Here is a 19319-nt window from a genome sequence, read left to right as displayed (position 1 = left end):
AAATTGCAAAATCTAGAAGAACTCAATGAATTACCAGAAACATGCAACCTACCAAGACTAAAGCAGGAAAAAATAGAAAATCCGAACAGACCAATAATAAGTAAGGAGATTGAATTAGATCAAAACTCTCTCAACAAAGAAAAGCCCAGGACCATGTGGTTTCACTGGTGAATTCTACCACTCAAAGGAGAATTAACGTCAATCCTTCTCAAACTCTTCCAAAAAATTGAAGAGGGAACATTTCCAAACTCATTATACAAGGCCAGTATTACTCTAATACCTAAACCAGACAAAGAGACTATAAGAAAAAGAAAATTATAGGCAAATATTCCTTATGAACATGGATGCAAAAATCCTCAACAAAATTCTAGCAAACCAAATTCAATAGCATGTTAAAAGGATCATATACCATGATCAAATAGGATTTATCTCTGGGACACAAAAATAGTTCAACATATAAATAAAAAATGTGATATACCATATAAACAAAAGGAAACATAAAAATCATATGATCATCTCAACAGATACAGAAAAAGCATTTGACAAAATTCAACATCCTTTCATGATAAAACTGATCAAAATATTAGGTACAGAAGAAATATGCCTCAATATAATAAAGGTCATATATTACAATCTCACAGCCAATATCACACTTGATGATAAAAAAACTGAAAGCTTTTCCTCTGTATCAGGAATAAGACAAGGCTATCCCCTCCTGCCACTTTTATTCAATACAGCCTTGGAAGTCCTGACCAGAGCAATTAGGCAAGAAAATAAATAAATAAAAGGCACCCAAATTAGAAAAGAAGACATAAAATTGTCTCTGTTTGCCAATGAGATGATCTTATATATAGAAAACCCTAAAGACTTTACCAAGAAAACTATTAAAACTAATAAAGAAATTCAGTAAAGTTGCAGGACGCAAAATCAACATTAAAATATCAGTTGCATTTCTATATACTTATAACAAATTATCCAAAAAGGAAATTAAGAAAGCAATCCCATTTATGATAGCATCAAAAAAATAAAGTACTTAAGAATAAACTTAACCAAGGAGATGAGAGGCTTGTACACTGAAAACTATAAAACATTGATGAAAGAAATTAAAGCAGACACAAATAAATGGAAAGATATCTCATGTTCATGAATTGGAAGAATTAATATTGTTAAATTGTCCATACCACCAAAGTGAACTATAGATTCAATGCAACCCTTATCAAAATCCCAATGACATTTGGAAATACAAAAAAAAAAAAAAAAAAAAAAAAATCCCTAAGCTTCATATGGAAAAACAAAAGTCTCTGAATAGCCAAAGCAATTTTGAGACAGCACAAATCACACTTCCTGGTTTTAAAATACATTATAAAGCTCTAGTAATTAAAGCATATGGAAGATATACAAATGGCCAATAAACACATGAAAAGATGCTCAACATCACTAATCATTAGGGAAATGCAAATCAAAACCACAATGAGATACCATCTTATACCCATAAGGATGGCCACAATGAAAATAATAGAAAATAACAAGTGTTGGTGAGGATGTGGAGAAATTATTAGGTTGGTGCAAAAGTAATTGCGGTTTAAAAGGTTAAAAATAATTGCAAAAACCGCAATTACTTTCCCAACAACCTAATATAACTCTTGTGCATTCTTCATGGGAATGTAAAAATGAAATAGTCGCTGCAGAAAACAGTATGGCAGTTCCTGAAAAAAGAGAGAGAAAGTAAAATGGTGGTTGCCAGAAGATGGGGGAGGAAGGGATGGGGACTTATTGTTTAATGGGTATAGAGTTTCAGTTTTGCAACATGAAAAAGAATCATGGAGATGGATGGTAGTTGCACATTATGAATGTATTTAATACCACTGAATTGTACACATAAAAATGGTTTAGGTGGTAATTTTATGTTCTGTGTATTTTACCACAATAAAAAAAATTGGGGGGAAAAACAACATGATACTGGTATAAAGACATAGTCCAATGGAACAGAATAGAGAGCCCAGAAATAAATCCATGCATATATAGTCAATTGATCTTCAACAAGGGAGCCAAGAATATATAATGGGGATAGGATAGTCTCTTCAACAAATAGTGTTGGGAAAACTGGATATCAACGTGTAAAAAGAATGAAATAGGATTCCTGTCATACACTGTACACAAAAATCAACTCAAAATGAATTAAAAACCTGAACATAAGACCTGGAACTGTAAAACTCCTCAAAGAAAACCTAGGGGAAATCTTGACATTGGTCTTGACAATGATTTCTTAGATTTAACACCAAAAGCAACAGGCAAGAAAATCGAAAATATATTAAGGGCTTTTTAATATAGCTCCCAGGAAAGAATCAATAATAGTGATACCCAGCACTTTCCACGTGCTAGCCTCTATTTTAAGCATAATTTAATCCTCACAACAACCCTCTGAGGTAGGTACTATTATTATCATCCATTTTTACAGGTAAGGAAACTGAGGCAGAAAGTGTTTGAGTAATTTGCCCAAGGTCACACAGCTAATAACTGGAGTTGCTGGAATGCTAATCCAGGCAGTCTGGTCCAGAGCCTGTGTGCTAAACCACAACATAATACCATGCTAGTGAGAACCTCATGATTCCACCTTCCTTTTAGCGAGAGAAGGAATAAAAACAACTAAGTACATTCTAACTCGAATCAGTCTGAGATTAGGCTAAGTCATCAGAGTCTCCTTTCCAGACAAACCAGGGAAGCCATTTCGTGGGAGGAATTAGCATACCAAAATCTGATTCTCAGAAAAAAAAGAAAAACTAGGAATCTAGTGACAAAACAAGCCTCATTCATGGTCCAGAAAAAAACATTTCTAAACCTGGCTAACAGAAATGTAGAATGTGAATTGTAAACAATGGCAAAAGGTATTGAAGCATGTTTGAAACTAAACACTGTATTTATCAGGGGAAAATTAGTGTATGATCATTAGAATAATGTAATGAAAAACTTCATCCTGAGATAAGCAGACAATAACCCTACATAACTTAAAAATTCAATTCAATTATTTCTGAGCACCTAAATATGCACATTATATGATGAATGTTCTAATACCAAATAGATTCTGAAGAAATCATAGTTATGTGGCTGAATACCTGTTTCTTACCATGAATAAAACAATCATTCTCAGGGAAGAAATATATAGATAGAAACGGACTAGAGAATTTAAGTCTATTCCTCACTTCCAGAAAAGACTAAAACAGACCTAAACTTTTGGAGTAACTACTAACTTAGAGGAAATCTATGATTAAGAAAATTCAAGAGATTTACCATTATGAGTAAATAGATGACAACGTTTTGAGCAGTTAAGCATCATATATTCCAGTCCTGCTTTGACATAAAAAATGCTTTGTGATCTGTGTTGCCACTTAGCTTCAGAGCCAACTCATCTCCAAAATGTTTCTAATAATATATGCTTAACTTATTTTACAAAAGATTACAAGTTAATTACTATTTATAAAATATCCAGAGATCAGTAGATTATGTTAATAATACTTTGTAGTCTCATAATACCTCTTATTCAAGAATCTCAAGACTTATAAACTATTATACTGACAACACATTCTGTTTTTCTTGTTTTATTCATGGGAAACATGGGCAAAAGATTAAAATTTTGACCAGATCACAACAAAATCAGTAACAAGTCTCTGAATATGAGCTGCATCTCTTAACTTCTCAGACATTGTTCTAAACATGTGCCAATGGTCTGAATTACAGTTTTATATTAATTATCTTAAAATATTTTTGGTCAAAAAAATCCATGCATTCTCATCCACCAAATATTCACTATCTTTTAGGGACAATAATGCTGAATGTTTTTCAAAGTATTCAATATCCACAACATTGAAAAATCTCACACAGAAAAAATGACTGTTTCAAAACTACCCAAACCCATAATCAGTTAACCAATCAATTTGTATCTTTATAAGTGATAGAGACCTGACCCTGTCTGACATAGCCACTTTATTATAATAATTTAAGTAATTAACACTTACACAATGTTTGTGCCCTTCAGACTGTTTTATAGTCATTAATTATTGGAACTGCTCAACATTCATTTAAGACTGTTCAATGTTATTATTTTCATTTGGCCAATAAGGAAAGGAAACACAACTAGACAGGACAACTTCCCATGGGCATCAAGGCAAGAGAAGGAAAAATCTGCTTCCTTATGACAACTAATCTTCTATGTAGAATACCAAATGATTGGCTTTTTAGGCAGCACTAAAAACACCTCTCTCCATACATTTTACTCCCCACTCATCAGTATGACGCTCACTTCTCAAAATAATTCATAATGTGTTAAATACATAAATTTAAACTAAAAGGCAGTAAACAATACTTTTGAGATAGAGAAATGAACAATTTGGAGTCTCAGAAGTTAGATGAATGGACATTCTATTCTTGGACTCAACCAAGAAATCACAATACAAATAATTTTGTCAAGGGTACATATTCATTAATTTTAGTTAAATTAATAAGCAAAGTACTATAGTACTTCTATTATTCCAGTTTTCAATTTTAAAAAAATCAATTCAAGAATTCCCACCACCAAACGATTACTACATATTGAGAGTCTCTGATTTAAATAAGAAAGAAAATACTCAGTAAAGCAGGAATAATAGAGACCCTCCACAGCATTTGCAGGAGAAAAGCAGTAGACATTTCTTGTTTGACTTGTTAAGTCTTTGTTATACAGGCAAAAAACTGTAATCTATTCCAGAGGTCAAAAAGATGTACATTTACTCATATTTAATTTTGACCTTTGAAAACTATGATTCAATGTTACCCACTGGGCACCTTTTCATATACAAAGATATCCTTGGGCACCTTTCCACCTACAGACTGGACAGTATTGAAAATCACCCAATTATGAAACACAACAATTAGGGAGTAGGTAATATTTTACTATAAATCGGCATACTTCAGACTGACATGATCTACTGAATCCTATAAAAGGCCAATGGAAGTACTACGGATGGTGTACTTTAGCTTTGCTCCTCTCTTAGGAAGTGTCACTCAGCTGTGCTGTCGCCATGTCCTTTCGACTTTCTAGTGGCTCCAGGCAGGCCTGCTCACGAGCTGGCTCTGGTCGGCTGTCTGGTGGAGGAACAGGCTTCGGGGCTGGGAATGCTTGCAGTGGGTTGGGGGCAGGAAGCAGCTTTTCTTGTCCTCTTGGGAGCGTTTCTTCTGCAGGAGGTTTCTATAATGGCGGTGGAGGGTTGGGAAGTGGCATCTGTGCTGGTTTTCTTGGAAATGAGCATGGCCTCCTCTCTGGGAATGAGAAGTTGACCATGCAGAACCTCAACGACCGTCTGGCATCCTACCTGGACCATGTGCGAGCTCTGGAGGAAGCCAACACAGACCTTGAGCAGAAAATCAAGGCCTGGTATGAGAAATATGGGCCTGGTTCTTGCCGGGGACTCGATCATGACTATAGTAGCTATTTCTCAGTCATTGAAGATCTTAAAAGGGAGGTAAGAAATATGAATTTGCATACTTTTACTACTTTGGGTGTGCATGACCTAAACAGGACAAAATACTAAATGTGTTTAGCAAATATGTGTTGTAGGATTTGCTTACTCTATATTCATAGTGCTTAGGGCAGTGCCTGGCAATAAAAATTTGTCTAATTAATTAATGAAAGAGAAAGTTTCAAAATAGATACAATCACAACAACATGGATGGACCTAGAGAATATTATGTAAAGTGAAGTAAGTCAGACTGAAAAAGACGAATACCATATGATCTCACTTATGTGTGGAATCTAAAGAACAGAATAAATGAGCAAACAAAACAGAAATAGACTCAGAGATACAGAGAAAAAACTGATGGTTGCTAGATGGGAGGAGGGTGGGGATGGGGGAGAAGGTGAAGGGATTAGAAAGTACAAATTGGTAGTCACAATATAGTCATGGGGATATGGAATACAGTATGGGGAATATAATCAATAATGTTGTAAAGATCATATAGGGTGCTAGATGGGCACTGGACTTATCAGGGGGGTCACTTCATAGATTGTGTAGATGCCTGACCACTGCGCTATACACCTGAAGCTGAAGTAGAATAAAACTGAATGTCAACTATAATCAAATACGCGTATACGGTCACGGGACACAAAGTACAGCATCAGGAATATAGTCAATGGTACTATAACAGCTATATATGACATCAGAGGGGTAGTAGATTGGGAGGGTTATCACTTTGGGAGGGGTGTAAATGTCTAACTATTACGTTGCTTTGTATACCTGAAACTAACAAAAAAAATAGATATAATCACTCTGTTGATCTTATATTTAATTCATCCTTTTTAATCAAGAGTAATAAAAGTATCCATTATTGTAAAAGCTTACACTTTGTCTCTTAAGCCCTGGACATTTATTATATGAAGAAAATCCGGATTCCTTTAATGTACCAAAATGATACTAAAATAGATGCTTGATAGGTTAAGAAGAATCACACTTAACTCTGGAGTCTCCCTTGACTTTTGGAATTTAACATTTTGCACAATCTACCCTATTTAGATTATTTCTGCGACCATCTGTAATGCCAGCATTGTTCTACAAAATGACAATGCCAGACTGACTGCTGACGACTTCAAGCTGAAGTAAGTAAAACTAATTAATTATCATGCAGGTAAAAATCCTACATTTGGAGTAAAGAACATATCTTTTACTTTAAAAATCAGTATGTTTTTATAAAGTCAGTCTAGATCACTGAAGAAATTAAATTAAATGTGTCCTTATCAACTTCAAACAATATTTTTATCCAACTGTTAAGCACATTGGATGACAAAATTCAACTCCGAATAAACAACTCCTCCAAAATAATATTCATAAACCAGTAGGCATTACAGAGTGTTTCACCACTTTGCCATCGCAATGAGCTTCAGAAGTGTGGACAGATATATCTCTCAGTATATGAAATGTCTGGAAGTTACCCTCTGCACCTGCCTACGATTACAGTTCTCAAGTTCTTTAATAACCTTTCAGGTATGAAAACGAGCTCGCTCTGCACCAGAGCGCTGAGGCAGACACCAACGGTCTGCACAGAGTAATGGAGGAGCTGACCCTTCGTACAACCGACCTGGAGATACAGCGTGAAACCCTCAGTGAGGAATTGACATACCTCAAAAAAAATCACGAGGAGGTAAGGAACTGGCAGGGTGGCTTCCTATGGTGTCGGGTTTCCTTCCTCAAGTCCACTGACCATTGCACAGCGGCGTGTGACTCTCAATCAAAATTCAACCTTGAGTTTTAATACTGATCCCTTTTCCAGGAAATGGCGGTCCTGCAGTGTACAGCAGGGGGGAACGTGAACGTGGAGATGAATGCAGCCCCGGGAGTGGACCTCACTGTGCTGTTGAACAACATGAGGGCCGAATACGAGGGCTTGGCCGAGCAGAACCGCAAAGACGCCGAGGCCTGGTTTCACGAGAAGGTACAGCTGGGGCAAGTCACACACCAAGGGCTTGGGTGTTCAGTAGACCACCAGGCTGGTCACTAACCTTCCTGACCAATTATGCTTCAGAGTGCTTCTCTGCAAGAGCAGATTTCTGACGATGAGGGAGCAGCCACAGTCGCCAGAAATGAGCTGATGGAACTGAAGCGCAATCTGCAAACCTTGGAAATAGAACTTCATTCCCTCGTGGCCACGGTTGGTAGGACTCACCACGGATTTGAAGTGTGTTTGTGTGTGCGTGTGTGTGTGTGTAAGTACTAAATATATAACTAAGTGTATATAACTAAAAATATAAAATATATTAAATATCAAGAATTTTGTCCATAAGCATTACTTCTGACTCATCAGTTCCAAAAGTTTTTTGTAAAAAACAAACTTTTTTCAATGGAAGGAAAAACATTTTTTTAACTTTGCTAATACTGATTTTAACTGAAAAGATTTAGGCCTCAAACAAATGTGTCTTTCCACCTTGAGAATGTTTAAAATATGAACGTGTCATTTATCAGTTCCACAGACAAGCCTAGCTTTGTTCTCCTTTCAGAAACATTCCTATGAATGCTCCTTGGCCGAGACGGAGGACTACTACCACCGTCAGCTCCAGCAAATCCAGAATCAAATTGGGGCAATGGAGGAAGAAATGCAGCAGATCCGAACAGAAACAGAAGGCCAGAAGCTGGAGTACGACCAGCTTCTAGATATCAAAATATTTTTAGAAAAAGAAATTGAAACTTATTGCACGTTAATCGATGGAGAAGACGGGTAAATATTAACTAGTGAAAAAAATTAATCTGATCATTAAAAAGTTAGCCTCACATCAACTAGGTTTTCTCAGTATACATGTATCCCAATACTGTATCCTAAAATATCCTGCTCTAAAGATCATACTCATAGATGGCCTCAGACATTTATTATTGCATCCAAGTGAAGTGAAAACAGGCAGTAAAATCAAATTTCTAAATATGTAAAGTATTTGTATCTATAATAATATATAGAACATTTAAATATGGAATGTTAAACAATTCCTGTACTCTAATCCAGGGGGAAAGTTGCTTTCTGTGACTTAGTGTTGAATTACATTCCTTATAATAACACACTCTATTTTATTACTACTTCACTAGTTACCATGCATGTACCCTGTATGAAGTGGGTGTCTACATTTTCATTTGAAAGATGAGCAGTGAAGATACAAGAAGATTTAATTGAAGAAGGCACCAGTAGCTTGATAGCCAAAAACAACAGCTCTAAAATTGCAAACCTGGATGCAAATGACACCATTGGGTGAATCTGAGCACACTGCTTAAGCTCTTTAAAGCCCAGTTTCCTTACTGGTAAAATAGTGATAGCACCAAAATCATACTCTTAATGACTTTTAACAATGGTGACTCACTATGTAGGTAAACGCTCATGACAGTGGCTCGCGCACAAAAGGCATTCGGTAATCTGGCTATTACTGAAGGCTTGCCCACAGTCACACCATGAGTCAGTAACATCTTACACATCTCCCAAGGTCAGTGTCAGCCCTCTATGGCATTTTCTCATAAGATCCCAATGGTGATTGCTCCCTCCTTCTAACAAAGTGCTCTTCACACCATTCGTTGTTCACTTTTCTTACAGCACCTTCCATGCCGTGTTATAGATAACTTTTTAGATGCACATATTTCCTTTTATTTTCAACAGTGTAAACTGCTTGTATCTTGGCTCTATGTTTTCTTCACACCTAGCCTAGCACCTTCTGTACAGTAGGCACGCCAAACATGTTCATTGGCCAGGTGATTGAAAAGTCAGAATGAGAACTTGGAGTCCCCATAGGACTAGATGAAAGAGATAATACCTGGTTACAAGGGAATTTCTGATCATCAACACCCATTTAATCTCTTCTTTCAATATATTGAAGTCATGAAAAACTTACTAATATCTCTTAAACATAAAAAGAATTGGAATCTCATTGAAACTAGAACTCCAAAACATTTATTCCCAATTCACAGTTATTTATGAGCTCCCTAATGAAAGAAAAAAATGCAATAATTTACTCTTCTCTTCACAGAAAAAGGAAGTCCACATGTTGCAAAGCAAAAGTGTGTGGGCCCGTAAATTCCGAAAAGCAAATCAAAGGTATAAAAGGTTTTTTTACCTTGTATTAAGTCACTTATTTGTAAACTAAATAAGATTGTTTCTAAATTTAGTTCTAATGAATGAAGGGATAAAGGTAAGTCATTATGACAGCTCTTAATATCTGTATTTCATATTCCTGTGCACAGATGTGGTCAAATTATGAAATTACTGAAATGGGGAACCAATATCCCAATATCTTTCTTACTTAGAACCTATTATTTTCATAGTTTCAATGCTTTGATAGAAGAGCAACTTTATTTTAAACTACAAAAAGAGGGCAAATTCATGTTTAAAAGAAGACGTTACTTGTTCCGGGCCTATACTTGCTGGACACTTACGTATTTTGATCCATGTTTCATATATGCTTGGAAACACCCATTGCTCTAAAAAAGTGGTAAATGCGAGGAAGATGGTCTGGGCCTTGCTGAGCACAGACTTCAAACACAAATAGAGACTTATATCTCCATTTACTGCAAACTTGCAAACACCATTTTTGAAAAATTTCCTCATCATGACTACATACCTTTCAACCCGTTAAGAATGAGTACTAAACTTTCATTTATCTTATTTTAGATTCAAAAGAAGAAACTGTCGTCAAAACAGTGGGTGAGGAGCTGGATCAACTGGACAACGTCCTTTCACTGAGGGTCCACTCAGTTGAAGAAAAATCCTCTAAAATAAGCAATATTACAATGGAACAACATGTACCTTTGAAAGGACCATGATGAAGGGAAAAGGGGTTATTATTTTTTTCTAAACCTACCTTTGCAAAATTTCATTGGCTAGATAACCCAAGGAAATCATCCCTTTTGGTTCTTAAAAATAAAAAAGCTGGAATTTGTTTTTCTTCTCTGCTTTTTCTCATGTTTGTTGCATGTAATCCTTCTCAGGGGTACATATTGTATGATTCCATTTATATGACATTCTGTAACAGACAAAATTATAGGTAGAAAACTGATTAGGGTTTGCCTGGAGCTGGCAGTGTGAGGAGAGGTTGACTTCAAAGGGGTACAGGGAATTTGGGGTCGGAGAGAATAACAACGGCTGTATATCTTGATTGTGGTGGAGGTTTCATGACTATGCATTTGTCAAAACTCATAGAACTGCATGTTTAAGATGAATTTTACTATACATATATTAAATCTCAATAAATCTGACTAAAAAGAACTGAAAAAATAATTTAAGGAATCTATCCTTTAAAAAAGGCGTTATTAATAATAGCCAAAAATGGGAAATAATTGGAAGTCCTTTAATAAAATAGTGGTTAAACAAATTACGTAATGTTTGGTTTGGCCCTGAGTAAAATAACAAAATAATGGGACTTTACACAGATAGCAGTTTGTGTCTCTCACACACAAAAATCGTACTCAAGGCCGGGATGGTTGCTTTGCAGCAGGGCATTCAAGGACCCAGGTTCCTGTCAGCCTTCAGTTCTGCCGTTCCCCAGACGTGGCCCTGGCTCATGGTCCAGTATGAAGCTCCACCCATCACATCCAGCCATCCCACCCATTTCAGCAGAGTGGAGGGAAAAAGGAGGAGATGAGCCAAAGACTTGTGTCAGATTCCTCTCAGATAAAGTTTCTAGAACACGCCACATATACTTCTGCTTATATCACATTGGCTGGGTTAATCACCCAACCAGCTCACTGCAACAAATGCTGGAGAAAGTAGTCTTTATTGTGGGCAGCTATTGCCTAGTTATAAATTGGGGATCAACCAACAGTTTCTGCCACATTAGGGACCTATTCATGCTTATGATATAAGGTGAACAAAACAAGTTACACAACAATGCATACAACACAGATGATTCAAATATGGCATATGTGTGTTTGCATGCCATGCATGTATGCAAATGCATAGAAAACCACCTGGAAGTGTGCAAACGTCTAGAAGGGTAAACTATAGTTACTTGACAGAGTAAGGAGGATAGAAGAGAGGGAAAGGTGAGGAAGGACTTTAACATTTTACTCTATGCTCTTAGATATTGCTTGATTTGTTTACATCAAGAATCTATTCATGCAGAGAATAGAATGGTGGTTGCCATGTTTGTATCAGCATCATTCATAATAGCCAAAAGGTGGAGGAAACCCAAGTGTCCACCTACTGATGAATGGCTAAACAAAATATGGTATATATATGCAATGGAACATTATTCTGCCTTTTAAAAAAAAGAAAATTCTGACACATGCTACAATATGGATGAATTCTGAAGACATTATATGAAGTGAAATAAGCCAGACACAAAAAGAGAAATAATGTATGATTCTACTTATCCCAAGTGCCCAGAACCATGACTGGCACATAGTAGGTATTTTATAAATATTTGTTAAATAAATATGAATGACTGAATCCATATGTTCACAACAGCTTCACATAATAAATGCTCATGTAAATTTTGTCCATAAGCCCATTTCCAGATTTTCCCAAAATTTCCATAATAGTTAGGGTTTTCAATAAATATATAGAAATTCACAGCCAGTAAATAATTAGCTTACTGATGACTTTCACTTAAGCTAAACCACAATGAAGTAAAAACAGATGAAACATTTCCTTCCGGGTTTGCTTCAAATTTTGCTGGGTCAGGAAACAAGTTAATATCCTTCTAAACTCCCACAACCCAGAATAGCAATTAGGGGTGTGTTCTTAATTACCAAAATGGATAAGAGAAGGCAGCTATCCCTAGACATAAACGAGTGTCAACAAAATATGATGCATGTCAGCCAAAATGAAGTTACTTCCCATCAGAAACAGTGGCAAGAGGGGTGGGGGTGGGAGATGGGGGTGCGTGGACTGGTGATTGAAGGACCAGATTGGGGAAATAACGATTCCAGTTCTGTTCTCTACGTATGCAGATAGAATTGTGAAAATGAAAGCAGAAAAAGTCTCAAAAGCATCAAAATCTGCCTTGGCATAATAGCCCAAAACCATGACGCCAGATTTTTATGGTGTGGTGGACTGATGGGTTTTATCTTCTAACGAGGGAAGTGAAGAGTGACTCACTCACAATTTAAAAATGTAATAAGGAACCTGAAATTGCTCCACCCAGACCCATTTCTCAGATAACCACCAACCTGAGGGCAACTGCCCTCCTACAGAAATAAGCCCAGCAAAGTTAGTTACTAATTAGGAAAAATCATCCAATTATGCTAACTTGCTGAGGCTGGCAAGCCACATTTTCCTCTGTGTAGGCAGAATTTCATCCAGAACACACTTGAGAATCGTCTATAAAAAGGCAAACCAAACAGCTGAGACGAGAAGGCACCCCATGCTGGCTTTCACAAGCACAGCTCTGTGACCCGCTTGCCCTGCCTCATACCATGTCTCTTCGACTTTCCGGTGGATCCAGGAGGGCCTGTCCCCGTCCCACCACAGGATCGCTCAGACTCTCTGGTGGAGGAGCCAGCTTTGGGGCTGGAAATGTCAGCACCATGCCCGGAATTGGAAGTAGCTTCTCATGTGCCTTTGGGGGCAGCGCATCTGGAGGAAATGCAAGCGGAAGCAATTCCTGTGCTGGCTTTACTGTGAATGAGGGCGGTCTCCTCTCTGGCAACGAAAAGGTGACCATGCAGAACCTCAACGACCGCCTGGCATCCTACCTGGACAATGTGCGTGCCCTGGAGGAGGCCAATGCAGAACTAGAACAGAAGATCAAGGGCTGGTATGAGAAATTTGGGCCTGGTTCTTGCCGGGGTCTTGATCACGACTACAGCAGATATTTCCCCATAATCAGTGATCTCAAAAATCAGGTAAGAAATTACACTTTGCCATTAGTTTTTTGTACTGTTTTTTCTAAATGTTCTTTTCCTCTCTTCACTGAATACTGAAAACATGTATCATCGCCACTTATAAAGTCTTAAAGGGAATTTCAATTTAGCATTGGGAAAATAAGCACTAAGTGGATTTGGTTGGTTAATCTCATGACTTAAAATGTCACTGAGTATCTAGTAACTATATTAATTTTGATTATTTCCACTTCCTAATCTAAAAAAACCTCTACTTCTTGCTTTTTTAATTAGTTGTGATAAAATTGCCTTTAAAAAGCCAAATTTCCCATTTCTAGATCATTGCTTCCACCACGAGCAACGCTAATGCTGTTCTACAGATCGATAATGCCAGGCTGACAGCTGATGATTTCAGACTCAAGTAAGTAGACTCACACAGCGAAAAAAATCGTGGCGATGAATGCAAAGCATTAAATTGAATTTATTTTTTGACCCTTCCATTAACTATCACCAACTGTTATTCCAACACTGTAAAATACTTGGCTTTAAAATAAACAGACTGTTATTGCTTTTTGTAATACTTGGGCTATGAAATATACAGTGTGAACTGCTATAAAAGTAGTGTTTGATACCCTAGTTCTTTGTCTGCCAAAGACATGCCTCAAACTAAAGAAAAATAATAATTATTAGACACTAAACTTTGAAAATGTCTCTTGTGGCCAAATCTGCCACTTCACTTCAAAATTCCAGAACTTCAGCATTTGATTATTGATTGGTGACTATTTCTCCAATCTTGTAACAAATTATAAAATCATTAATACTCTTTCAGGTATGAGAACGAGCTGGCTCTTCACCAGGGTGTGGAGTCTGATGTCAATGGGTTACGCAGAGTTCTGGATGAAATAACCTTGTGCAGAACAGACCTCGAGATTCAGTACGAAACCCTGAGTGAGGAGATGACTTACCTCAAAAAGAACCATAAAGAGGTAAGAGCTGAATGTCTACATTTTGCCATCCCTCTGCAGACACTATCCACTTGCCTGCCAGGAGATAGTGTATCTGACTTCTTAAATAAGAAATTGGTCCTAACGATCCATCATTGTCAGACAGATATGAGGCCTGAGATGTCTTTAGAAGTAGAGAAGTATTTGTACAGATTTGCCGTTGCTCTCTCATTGTTTCCCATGGGAAAAAAAAAAAAGAATCATGTTTTCCAGACCAATCAGGGTTACAAGAGCAGTGTTTGGCTAGGTAATTATAGCTAAACCGACACACTTCAAAGATGCCACCTATTAGCTAAAGTACATATACTTTAAAGATAGCCTAAATTTCTTTATAACAGTGGCAGATTAAAATCACTTAAACATTTACTCCATACACACATTAAGTATATATGCTTAATAGTAATACGTACTCTTAATAGATATGCTATAAAAATGAGACCGAAATGAAACTGTTACATCGAAATTTATACTTCCAAATAGATAGTACACATCCAAAGTGGTCACCGTGGCAAGGTAGAGTCAAAATCAAATCATACAGCCACTGCTGCAGGCACATCTTAGGGATTACTTTCAGACCCACTGTTTCCTGAGAAAACCTTTATTCTTTGAAAATGAATTTAATATTTTTAAACAGCCAAAAGACTTTTACAGTCAAGTCAAATGCTTAAAGCAGAAAATCAAGCTAGGAAAGCTGCTTGGTTAGTCAAGAGGCTGTCTTATAAATATAACTACTTGAAGAACACATTTATATGGATATATGGGTTCAAGTGTGGTTCTAGCCTCTGGTAGTTACTCAACAAAGTTTCGATGAATTGAATGCAATTGATTTTTTTAATGACTCACAAACAAACTCATGTGTATCTTTTTATCTTTTTGTTTATCTGCTTGAAGCAGAGGAGTTTTCCCTAAATCCTCAGAAATAAAAACCCCACCTGGAGACAGAGAAGGTATAGGGACCATCAGGGAGGAAAGAATGCTGGAAACGTCTGAGGGACTTGGTACACGGAGGAAAGAAAGCCTCATTATTGTCCTTACGACCAATCCAGGGCCTGGGGTGTGGGTGGGCAGGAGGGTTCCTGCAGCAAAGACATAAGCTGATCCATGCGATTTCAGTGTATACAGTCTTAGCAGTGATGTCTGCCATCCACAATCTTAGAACTGACGCACTGCGTCCCAACAGCACCCACCTCAGATGGGATAATACGTCGACTTTGACCGCAAAAGTGATTCCTGTCTCTATGATGATGATAATGATCATAATAATTAGCATCTTTTTAGCATTTATATGCCCGGTAGTACTGTTGGTCCTATTACGAATAGTTCTTTCACCACTTTCAACAACCCAGAGAATATTTTTTTTTAATCCTCAATTTTCAGTTCAGAAAACAGACTTAAAGAAGTTAAGCCACGTTCCCAAGCTCCCCTAGCCACTCAGAGCAGAACCCAAATTCGCAAAGCGATTTGTATGACACCAAAGTCCATCATGACACTATCATGTCCTGTGTAAGCTTAATGCACATCTTTAGACAATGATGTTCTTCCTTTACTAATTATAAAAAATATGTTTATAATTATAAATAAGTATATAAACATGATTTATTTATAATTATTTCAATTATTCAGAATTATTCAGACTCAGCCCTTCAACCAAGCTGATGCTGTTTTCAAGGTATAGCTGGTGGAGAAAACACCAAAGCTGGTCTCCAAGTGGAATAGTGACCAGTCCCCCAAGGTAGAGAGACATTTAAGCTATAAATGAATAGAATAAGAGGTGACAGATAACTCATTTTTGAAATGTTGAGGACTTTCATTTGGAAAAGGAATTAAGACTTTTTCTGTGCAGCAGAAGGAACCCATGAATGGGGAGCTATAGGAGCTGGGACTGGCTTCGCTATAAGGAGGTCCTCTGGAGCAATTAAAACTCTTCAGCAATGAAACAGGCTGCTACACGAGGTAGTGAGCTCACCACCACTGAAAGTTATATCAACTGGTCAGGAAATATAAAATGCAGACGGGGCTCGTTGCACAGACTTTCTATAAGATCCCTGCATCGCTGAGCTGAAGGCTTTTTTCCCTCCAGGAAATGCAAGTTCTGCAGTGCGCCGCGGGGGGCAACGTGAACGTGGAGATGAACGCGGCGCCCGGGGTGGACCTCACCGTCCTGCTGAACAACATGCGGGCCGAGTACGAAGCCCTCGCGGAGCAGAACCGCCGGGATGCGGAGGCCTGGTTCAACGAGAAGGTGAGCTTTGACCAGAAAACGAGCGCTCTGCATGTTGGCGATGTTCACACAACTAAGATTTGCTCTGTCACTCACACCTTGCAGAGCGCTTCGCTGCAGCAGCAGATCTCTGAGGACGTGGGAGCCACGACCTCCGCCCGGAACGAGCTGACGGAGATGAAGCGCAATCTCCAAACCCTGGAAATCGAACTTCAGTCTCTCTTAGCGACGGTAGGAAAGGACAATTTCTCACCATCTCCTAGGTTATCGTTTTAAATATGTGCCAGTTGGTTTTAAAACCCTGAACTGTGTTGAGACTATATCCATATTATGTTATGCAATTAAGTTAAACGTAAGGCAAGAGTAGGGTTGTAGATAAAGAACAGCTGACACATCAACGTGTGTACCTTCAGGTGTGTTCTACCAAAAAGGAAAACGTGCTCATTTTAGGAGCGTCACAATCTTCTTAACTATGTGTCGATGTGAAATCCGAAACAATCACAGGCAAAGTTAACAAAAGGAGAAAGTCAGAGGTCAAAGCGAGCTTGTATATGTGGGTATCTGTCTCAGGTTCTTCACTGTTTCCTTCAGAAACAATCCCTGGAGTGCTCCTTGACAGAGACCGAAGGCAACTACTGTGCGCAGCTGGCCCAGATCCAGGCTCAGATCGGGGCCCTGGAGGAGCAGCTGCACCAGGTCAGAACCGAGACCGAGGGGCAGAAACTGGAGTACGAGCAGCTCCTGGACATCAAGGTCCATCTGGAAAAAGAAATCGAGACCTACTGCCTCCTCATCGGTGGAGATGATGGGTAGGTAAAATAATGTACAGAGAAGATGTAACATACCGAAATCTGCATAAAACTTAGATATCTGGAAAGTGAACGTAAACTGCTATGATCACATTGATTATCAAAGACACTAAATATTCAACATGGTACTCTACTGCCAAAATACAAATTAGCAACATCTTACAAAACCAAAATGCAACAAGCCCTCTATTTAAGGTATGAAAATTTTTAAATCACTTATTGATGCTAAAGCAGATGCAACCCAATGAAATGTTCTCACCAAACAGTTAAAGAAAACACAATAATGAATCTAGAATTGGAGGGTTTCCCTCTAAATTACTCTCTTTTGTGATGTTTTCAACAATGTGTGTTCACAGGGCTTGTAAGTCTGGAAGTTACAAGTCTAAAGATTATGGATCTGGAAACATGGGAAATCAACTCAAAGGTAATTGAAATGAAATTCTGTTTTTACGCTATACTACTTTTCAATTTCAATGTATAGCTTCATTGTTTTTATATTCCCAGGAGATTATATATATATATATATATATATATATATATATATATATATATATATATATACACATATATATGCATATGTGTATATATATACATATATATAATAGCATATATAAGAATAGATATAATAAAGATTGTAGTAGATATCAGTATGCACTAGATATCTAACTTTAGTAATGTGTGCTAACTTTAAGTAACATGTCACCATGTTTTTGGCTAATCAGGAAATCAAAATTCACCAAAACTGCATCTAAGTATTTGCTCTTATTGCATAGTTCATCCTATGTAAAAATCCTACTATTCCTTTAATTTATATAATTTTGTATTCATCTTTTTAAATTATTTTCATTGTGATAAAATACACAGAACATAAAATGTAATATCTTAACTATTTTTTAGCATACAGTTCAGTGGCATTAAGTACATTCATAGTCTTATCACCTCCATCTCTAGAACTTTTTTCTTCTTCTAAAACTGAAACTCTATATCCATTAAACAATAACTCCCGTTCCCTCCTCCTCCCCACCCCTGGCAATCACCATTCTACTTTTTGTATGAATTTCCTAACTCGAGGTACCTCATATAAGTAAAATCATAAAGTATTTGTCTTTTTGTGACTGACTTATTTCACTTAGCATCATACCCTCAAGATTCTTCCATGTTGTAGCATGTATCAGAATTTCCTTCCATTTTAAAACTGAATATTCCATTGTACGTATATACCACATTTTGTTTGTCTATGCATCCACTGATGGACATTTGGATTGATTCTACATTTTAGCCATTATGATCTTATTCATCTTTTTTCAACTCTCTAAAATCTTCATTTAAATTTTAATTTTTAGATCCAGCCAAAGCCATAGTGGTTAAGAAAGTTCTTGAGGAGGTAGACCAACGCAGCAAAATACTCACTACCAGGCTCCACTCCCTGGAAGAGAAATCTCAAAGCAATTAATTTGAGACACAAGAGCTAGCATATGCCAAATACTCTTTGAGAAGAGAAGGCATTATATATCTGTCCAGAAAAATGAGCAAGTTCAAGAAAAATGTCTGTCCTATTGTCTTTCTGTTACTGAAATATAATCTCTATCTGGCAATCAATAGTTGTATCTCCCCATTCATCTGAAAGAATGTCACATACTAATATGATGACTCATTTGATCATATAGAAAATGCTGTCAATTCTTTACATTCAATAAATCTTCTTCCTTCAGCAAGTTATCACTGGTGGTATTGTCTTACATTTAAAATGTGTGATCTAAAACTGAAAACAAAAAGGAACAAGACAAACAAAAAAACAAAAACTCATAGACACAGACAATAGTTTAGTGCTTACCAGAGGGTAAGGGGGTGGGGGGTGGTAGATGGGCGTAAATGGGGTCAAATATATGGTGATGGAAAGAGAACTGACTCTGGGTGGTGAACACAATGTGATATATAGATGATGTGTTACAGAATTGTACACTTGAAACAT

At 37.3% G+C, this 19319-nt stretch overlaps 2 protein-coding genes across 2 annotated transcripts; both read left to right on the top strand.

Annotated features, from left to right (window-relative positions):
* The first annotated feature begins 5054 nt into the window (after nt 1-5054).
* Nucleotides 5055-10316, top strand: KRT26 (keratin 26). Its single transcript, XM_019747538.3, has 8 exons — nt 5055-5495; nt 6543-6625; nt 7011-7167; nt 7297-7458; nt 7549-7674; nt 8021-8238; nt 9524-9591; nt 10165-10316. The coding sequence occupies exons 1-8, from the start codon at nt 5055-5057 to the stop codon at nt 10314-10316; spliced, it is 1407 nt and encodes a 468-aa protein (XP_019603097.3).
* A 2579-nt stretch (nt 10317-12895) lies between these two features.
* KRT25 (keratin 25) lies at nt 12896-19036 on the top strand. The gene is made up of 8 exons (XM_074319533.2): nt 12896-13337; nt 13652-13734; nt 14143-14299; nt 16398-16559; nt 16644-16769; nt 17130-17347; nt 17704-17771; nt 18691-19036. Exons 1-8 carry the CDS (start codon nt 12909-12911, stop codon nt 18798-18800), a joined length of 1353 nt encoding a protein of 450 aa, XP_074175634.2. The 5' UTR covers nt 12896-12908; the 3' UTR covers nt 18801-19036.
* The last annotated feature ends 283 nt before the right edge of the window (nt 19037-19319 follow it).

The sequence above is a fragment of the Rhinolophus sinicus genome, chromosome 12, assembly GCF_057876585.1.
Source record: "Rhinolophus sinicus isolate RSI-liver-muscle chromosome 12, RSI-T2T, whole genome shotgun sequence".
Taxonomy (NCBI): Eukaryota; Metazoa; Chordata; class Mammalia; order Chiroptera; family Rhinolophidae; genus Rhinolophus; species Rhinolophus sinicus.
This window is presented reverse-complemented; position numbering and strand designations above follow the sequence as displayed.